This window comes from Teleopsis dalmanni, chromosome 2, assembly GCF_002237135.1.
Source record: "Teleopsis dalmanni isolate 2A chromosome 2, ASM223713v2, whole genome shotgun sequence".
NCBI lineage: Eukaryota > Metazoa > Arthropoda > Insecta > Diptera > Diopsidae > Teleopsis > Teleopsis dalmanni.
In genome coordinates this window covers 17,085,555-17,093,062 of record NC_051847.1, presented here as the reverse complement: position 1 = coordinate 17,093,062, position 7,508 = coordinate 17,085,555, and the positions used below count along the sequence as shown (strand labels likewise).

At 30.8% G+C, this 7,508-nt stretch overlaps 2 protein-coding genes across 2 annotated transcripts in view; one reads left to right on the top strand and one right to left on the bottom strand.

The window, feature by feature from the left end:
- Window positions 1-7,508, bottom strand: part of LOC119686454 (serine-threonine kinase receptor-associated protein-like) — a 269,963-nt gene that overhangs the window by 109,297 nt on the left and 153,158 nt on the right. The window lies entirely within an intron of this gene.
- LOC119686455 lies at window positions 359-1,267 on the top strand. Its single transcript, XM_038101039.1, has 2 exons — window positions 359-1,007; window positions 1,081-1,267. Exons 1-2 carry the CDS (start codon window positions 384-386, stop codon window positions 1,189-1,191), a joined length of 735 nt encoding a protein of 244 aa, XP_037956967.1. The 5' UTR covers window positions 359-383; the 3' UTR covers window positions 1,192-1,267.

Sequence of the window (7,508 nt, the reverse complement as noted above, 5' to 3'; positions counted from 1 at the left end):
AAAAAAAAAAAAATTTTTATATATTATTTATTGTTAATTAATTTATTGCAATATATTCTAATATTCTGGAATCTATAAAAAGAACAACTGTTGATTTTTTTTATTGTCAAATTGACAAATGTTTTTGTATGTGAATTAAATGAGACATTATTATGTTCCATTCTAAGCTGATAATGTCAGCACAACCATTCCGAGCACTACTTATCATTTGTTTCTTGATCCGCATAATGTATCTTATCAAATTTCTACGAGTTTGAAGAAGAAAAGAAAAAAATGTAAACAGAACCAAAATAGCCACACTGATAAGGAATGAAAAAAGATAAGAGCAGTATTCGTATAACCGTCGAAAAGTGCAGTTCTAAGTGTTTTTATAAAAAAGAAAAATGCTTAAATATTTTATAAATATTTTAATAATATTTTCTACACTAAAAGTTAATTTTGCCGATCACATAACTGTGACTAGTGCGCCGCGGGTGCAAGGAATAGCGATTACAAAAATTTCACCAGAAATTGTGAAAGAACTAAAGGATTTTGTGAATTTGATACCAAAAGCCACTGTTGATGAAATTGTTGCCAAACACTACATTATTGACGGAAATTTTCGTGAAGCATTAAAATATTTGCGTAGCACGCAGTTCACACAATTGCTGGAGCAAGCACAGCAAATTCCCGAAGTTATTGAAATTTTAGATTTTCTGCATCTGAGCCAAAGTGGCAGTGGAGTCGTCGAGCAAGCCACATGTGAGCTGCCGCACTTGGAAAAACTGACAGCATTCAATGTCGTTGAACCACTATTGGATATTGTGTTGTTGAATGATGCGGATGTGGCATTGCACGCCTACGATGTACGCACATTCAGTACTTTCGTAGAGGAACTTATGCAGCATTTACCACGAGATAGATACGTTCAAATGATTAATGAAAAACGACAGAAAAGTGCAGCGTTTGCGGAATTTTACAACGCTCTACGGAGTGTGCAATTTAGGCCATTGGTTGAGTCGGCTCTGGTAAGTGGAGGAATGCATCGCACCAACAAATTTAATATGTATTGAACAAAAAATTTTTTTTTTTCTTTCATAGAAATCAGCAAATTTAGCGACTATAATAAAGACTTTAAATTCACATGATGTTGATGTAAAAACATTGGAGCCAATAGGGTTCACAGTGCTCTCTTGGGGTCCGTCAGTTTAGACAAGTACTAAGCAAGCTGGTGTGAAATGAAAAAAATATTGCTTATATTCTTGTTAATATTGTTTAGTAAAATTAAAGACTGAATTAATATAATTGTGCTTTTTGTTTTGACTTCAGATATCGTTTAAGAAGCAACAGGTTGTGGATATTATAATGAGTGGATGTTTTACATTAATACTCTAGTATATAATAAAATAGTTTAGTTTTTAGATTCGTTGAAGTTTTCGTGATTTTATATAGCAATTAAAAAATAATTTAATGTTTTAATGACTAAAATTATTAATAATAGTTTTATTTCTGAAACGGGAAAATTGGTCAAAGGTTAAAAAAAATCATAATAGTACCCTGAAGATGACTATAGGATATAGTTCACTATAGGATATAGTGTAAATAAAAATAATCTTTAAAACTAATTTTTTAAAAAAGTCTGTTATATAACAATTGATCAATTAGCCCTTTTCAAATACAAATCATTTATCATAATTATTATAATTTTGATCTTTAAAGTCAATTAAACGCAAAAAACTTTTTTTTGATAGAAATAATTTTGTAATAGAAAGAAATCGTATTAGTGCATATTCAGCCAAAAATTTATTTAATCACTACTGTTCAAAAATCTTTCTATGAAATAATATAAAACTTTATTATGAATAAATATTATTCATAAATAATCATTGTGATATGTCAATAACTTGAGAAATCCTTTTATGCAATAGAAACCTAATATTTATTGTATATTAGAATTTTTATAAAATAATTGTCTTATATTCAACATACGTATAATACTTAAAAGTGTTTTACGAGGCACATTAGTCTAACTAGCGTAATTTATTTACGACATAAGATATGCGGCTTATGTCTTCTACTCATACTTAGGCGTTATGTACTCACACTTTTCCGACTTCCAGAATTTCATCTCCTTGCCGCATACACGCACAGACACAGCATCAGTTGTGAATTGCTCTTCCGGCTTAAATGTGAGAAATGCTTGCCATTTCCACCTGATGGTCGTGGTTTCAACATTTTACCTTTTGAACGCAAAACTTTAAGGACCCTTTATCATTATGAGCGCAATAACATCTTACGTTTCGTAGGGACTTTTAGTTAACTTCCGCTTACTAAGTTTCGTTAAGCGGAAGCTGTTGTTTATTTAAAAGTAAGGTCAAACCTTATTTTACAAACAAAAAATAAACAAACAAAATATTAAGAAATACACAAACGAGCGGTGAAATAAATGTTTTTTCTTAGACAAAAGATGAAAACTTTACAGACGCACATCTGTAAAAACTAATTTTCAAGCTCTTAAAGTGGTTTCCTTAAGAAAGTGATTCAGTTTTACTAGACCACAATATTTTCTTTACAGAATTCTGTGTTTATTAATAAATTATATTAATTTCAACTATTATTATTAACAATTAAATATTTAAGTATTTAATTAGAATAGAAATTGTTCTATTTCTAATTGTAAAAATACCTGTACCAAAAAATCGATATTAATGAAACGAAGATAGTAAGCGGAGTCAGTTTATAAGTAACATTACTTTCTTGAGGTATTGACGAGGTATATACCAGCATATATAACAACCCATTGTTAAACATAATTTATACGTCATACCAGATAAACCACCAAAAGAACATATAAACAGCAAAGCAATCAGCATGTAGATAAATACTCCTCTATTCAAGTAAAAACTAATCAACATAATAAGTCTATTAACTTTACTATGTCTATAATTCCAAACGATAGGACTGTCATCTTGAAAATAGTTAGAAAAGTAATAGATTTTAAATCTATTAATTGTTAAATGTTTCAATGCCTATAATTGAAACATGAGCAGCAATCAGTTTCCATTCCTCTCCAGAACCATAAGACACGATAAACATCAATATAGGATAGACTAAGTCTATAAGAATAGTCTAGATGTTTTAGTGGTTTCCTATCGCGAGTTGGTAGTACCAAGTCTCTTTATAATCTTAGTCATATTGTCTTTTCACCAAAGATGCGGTTTTACTTCACCACGTTGTTTGTTCAGCGAGAACCGAATCACACATCTTTTTAGCCTGAGCAGTTCTATCTATTTCTACAACATGAGCAAGTCAAAAGAATCCGCTGAACTTTTATGCGCTTAACTATATTAAAGTTGCAGCATAGTCAATACAGCTTATCGTTTCATCTAATACGATACTTCTTACAAACGCATAAGAGACCATAAATTTTCCGAAGAATTTTTCTTTTAAATGCTCCCAACGTCTGCACTGGTAATTATTTTTTAATCTTCTGCATCATACAGCAGGACCGGCATAATGCTTTGTCAAGAGATGGTGGTTGCATTTCTTAATTCCCTACAAAGCCCGGAAAAACATCTTTTGACTACAATGATTCTTGAATTTTGAGGCTGTTATTATTGCTAGTGTTTATCCTGGTTCCCAAATAAACAAAGTCATTTCTCACTTAGAACTTGTAATTTGGTAATTATCAACAATAGTGTAGGTTCCAAGGTGCTCAGGAAATTTGTTTGTTGATACAAAGTCCTTTGTATTGACCTCATATACCACAAGACCTACTTGTTTCGCTAGTTGTTTGTCATAGTAAAAAAAGAGCTTATAATCATTATACCTTTAATAATAAGACTGTAGGTAAAACATGGTATTTATTTTTTTTTGTAATTTGTAATGATGAAGTGGAGTGCTATCTGCACTGTCATCTCATTTTGTTTTTTGGGATGGCTTTCGACAGAACTACTTTCGCATTTCTTTGCGGAGAATTTCTTATTCATCCACGCCGTGGAATCTACATAAAGACCACCGCTTCTCTCCCAAATTGATAGCTTTTCAGATTGCTTTTCGCTTTAGTTTAATTTGCCTACAAGTCTTTCTCCTTTTTTCGAAGCAGGTTTCTGGTGAATTGTGTACTTTTGTTCGAATTTTCTTCTTGTTCTTTCATTTTTTTAATAATATTCTCGATAGTGAAGTGACCTTCAGAGTCATGTTATCTTCCGCAGTTGATATAGTAATATCATTTAGATATAACTACTGTATATATAGAAAATCTATATATATTAATTTTTAATATATACGAACTTAGTAGTGTGTAAAGTTGGCCTGTTCTTCTTTTTTTATTCTGTCTAGATATTTTTGAAAATATCCATGACCAGATAGAAATTATGTGACATAGTAGATAATCCCATTGCAGTTTCTTTCTGCCCACTATTTTACATTTGGGACACATGGCCTTTACTATCATACTAACTCACAATACTAATAAAAAAGCATATAATGACAATTAATTTAAAATTTATTAAAATTTTAAAAAATAAACATTTCGAATTCATTACTGACCACTGACACTATAAATTCCATTAATTTCATTATTATTTCGAACTGAAGTGAGGTATATAAATCCCCTGTGTTTACTAACATTGGTAGTGAACCTTTAATTAAATTGCAATCAAGTGCAGTATTTTTATTAAAATAAATCAAATTTTATTAAATGGCAACATTTCATTAGTAACCGCAACATTTCCGTAACGCAGAAAATTCTAAACGAAAATGTCAACACTGAAATTTATATAAAATTGCATTTGCTGCTTAGAATCCGTTTGCCACTTTACTGAAATTAATTACTGTTTAGTTATTTTGTGGCATTGAACATCCCTGTCCCCGCTCGTGTTGTTGATTTTAGTACTGCTTGCTAATTATAAGTGTTGCCTACCGTATTATTGTTGTTGAGTAGTTTTAGACAAGTTTAATGTATGTTAGCATGTTAGCTTAGCCCTCGCAAGGCGTACTGCACTCCGTTTCCGTATCATAAAGTGAAATTTTTCAAAGGAAAAGCAAATAGAAAAATACTAGTAAATACACTAAATAATCGTATAGCAAAGCACGCTACGTCGCACCATGTCGCATGCCACATTCACTCATTGCCTTTAAATTAGCTGCATAACGGCAGCTATAACAGTTCAACATGACGGTAATTTCTTATATTTCTAAATTTTGACAAATGAACCGTGACAAACTCACACTTACACTTACACAGATACACACAAACACTTGTGCACAAATTCACCTGTCAATAGCAGCAACCAAACCACACTGCATTGCATGCAACTCTGTTGTTTTACTTCTACGTTTCCGTTTCCATATTCATCTGTTCCAGTTGTTCTTCGAGTTCGAGTCTTGATGTTGGTATTACTGTTTATAAGCTAGCGTACTTTATGTTCTTTTTATAGTTTCTATGCTAGTTTTGTTAACATTTCTCTCACACAATTGTATTGCAGTTTTATTGTAGTTTTATTTTTTTTTTTTTTGGCTACAATTTCCACTTATATAGTACCATTTGTTTCAGTTTTTCTATAATATTCGAAAGTATCCTTATATCGCTAACTCTTTATTATTTATTTTATTTGCTTTGTTTTTTTTTTAATTTATTCTAAATTTTTGGCTGGTGAGTAATTCATTGCTTCATTCGAAAAAATAAATAATGTAGTGTGTATGAATTGAACACGAAAATCGCATGCAGTTAATCGTGTCTTCTGTGTCGTACGCCATGTTGCTTTACTCTGAAATCAATATGGCGGCTGTGCTAGCTTCACAAATGACAGGTTTTCATTGACGTTTCATCGGAAGGAAAGTTGAAGGAACTTTTTCTGCCACTGCTGTTGCTATTTTGCCGCACTTGCCATTGCTTATTTGGCGTTGTTGTATTTCTGCTATGTTATTAACATAATAATTGATAACTTGGCTCATTTAAGTTGCCTGGCGCAAATGATATGTTAATGCTATGCAGTTAGTGGCATAAGAACGTTATGGTGTAGCGTTCACTATTTGCACTTTGAAAAGTAATCACACAAAAAGTCACAAAGTTGAATAAACCAGAGTTTATAGCCTCGACTAAATAGACAAATCGACGTTGAGGTGCACAACAATAACTCAATGAAAAGTTTTATTACTTCGTAAAAGAATATTTTATATTCTACTTAAGTAAATAAACTGAGAATAAGTTGCATTCTGTTTGACGAGTACATGTTTCAGGATAATGCAGTGTAGCTATACTAGTTAATATATGTAATTAGCTAAATGGCATGGTTTGTGGCCTGATATCGTTATTGTTCTATTTCAGTTATAATAAAATATGAATAATGTTTTATAGTTACATTGAGCTTACTAACAATATACTAACTCGTAAATCCACGCATTATGGATTAAACATACTGAGGTACATAGAAGAAATTATTATGAAAATTACAACAATGATATACTCATTGATAAGTGAATGACAGCTTAAACTATATTCTATATGAACAAATGATTAGTTTTGAAATTACACATTTTAAACAAATTGCACTATTTATTAAATTGTATTTAGCTATGCAGAATGACTAGTCGAGTTAGTTGTATTTCTTCGCATACTTAAATATAGCTGCTCATACTAATAACATCCTTTTCGTATGTATTTATTGAATATTTATATACTGAAATAGTTATTTCAGTATTCTATATGAGATACTACAAATTGATGCATTTTATTTCATTTTTAAATATAGCTCCTCCTAATAATAACATCCTTTATGTATTTATATATTAAATATTTATATAATAAAATAGTTACTCATGATAATTACACTCTATTTGAGCTATACAACTGCCTGGTTAACGATTAATTTGCCTCTGCACTGGCAGCACTAATGGGAACGAAAACCAAATACTAAAATAAAGAAACCCGGTAAAAATACTTAATGTAAGGGATCTGAATGAGACTGTTTTAGATAGACTGATAAATGTTTTTGCTTATTGTGGCTTCTACAGTTCATCTAGCAGCTTTAAAATTGGGAGCATTTCCAGTATCAGAGTTTTTCCTGTATATGACCTCTCGACAGATCACAAAATCACTCAGGTTTTTCTAATTGACGTTAGGATGTCTCGTCTGAGCACACAGTCGACTCTTTCGTTATCTTCGCGTTTTACACATTCTGGAATCCATCAAAAACTATGTGCCCTCTCGGTAGTGCACAAAATGGTTTAGGTTCAATTAATTGAACTGATTAATTAATTAATTAATTAAAATGTGTATGCAGTTAAGAAATAAAATTACAAACAACACGGCTTTGAAGGTAAAAACTAAGATGCCTTTATTTGATAACATTACTGTAAATTTGTGACAAAATGATTTTGTTCTACTGGGTTCCGTCACTGGAATTTTTTTAGTGTCTAAATATAAGCTTTCATTCCTGTTTAAACTCCTACAAAATAAACTTTGTTATAATAATAATTACTTTGTTTAATATAATTACACATGGAGATTATTATTATTTTTAAAA

Coding starts and splice junctions, on each gene's coding strand:
- LOC119686455 (XM_038101039.1), top strand. CDS start 384: ATGCTTAAATATTTTATAAATATTTTAATAATATTTTCTACACTAAAA. Junction 1,008..1,080: donor CATTGGTTGAGTCGGCTCTG/GTAAGTGGAGGA, acceptor TTTCTTTCATAG/AAATCAGCAAATTTAGCGAC.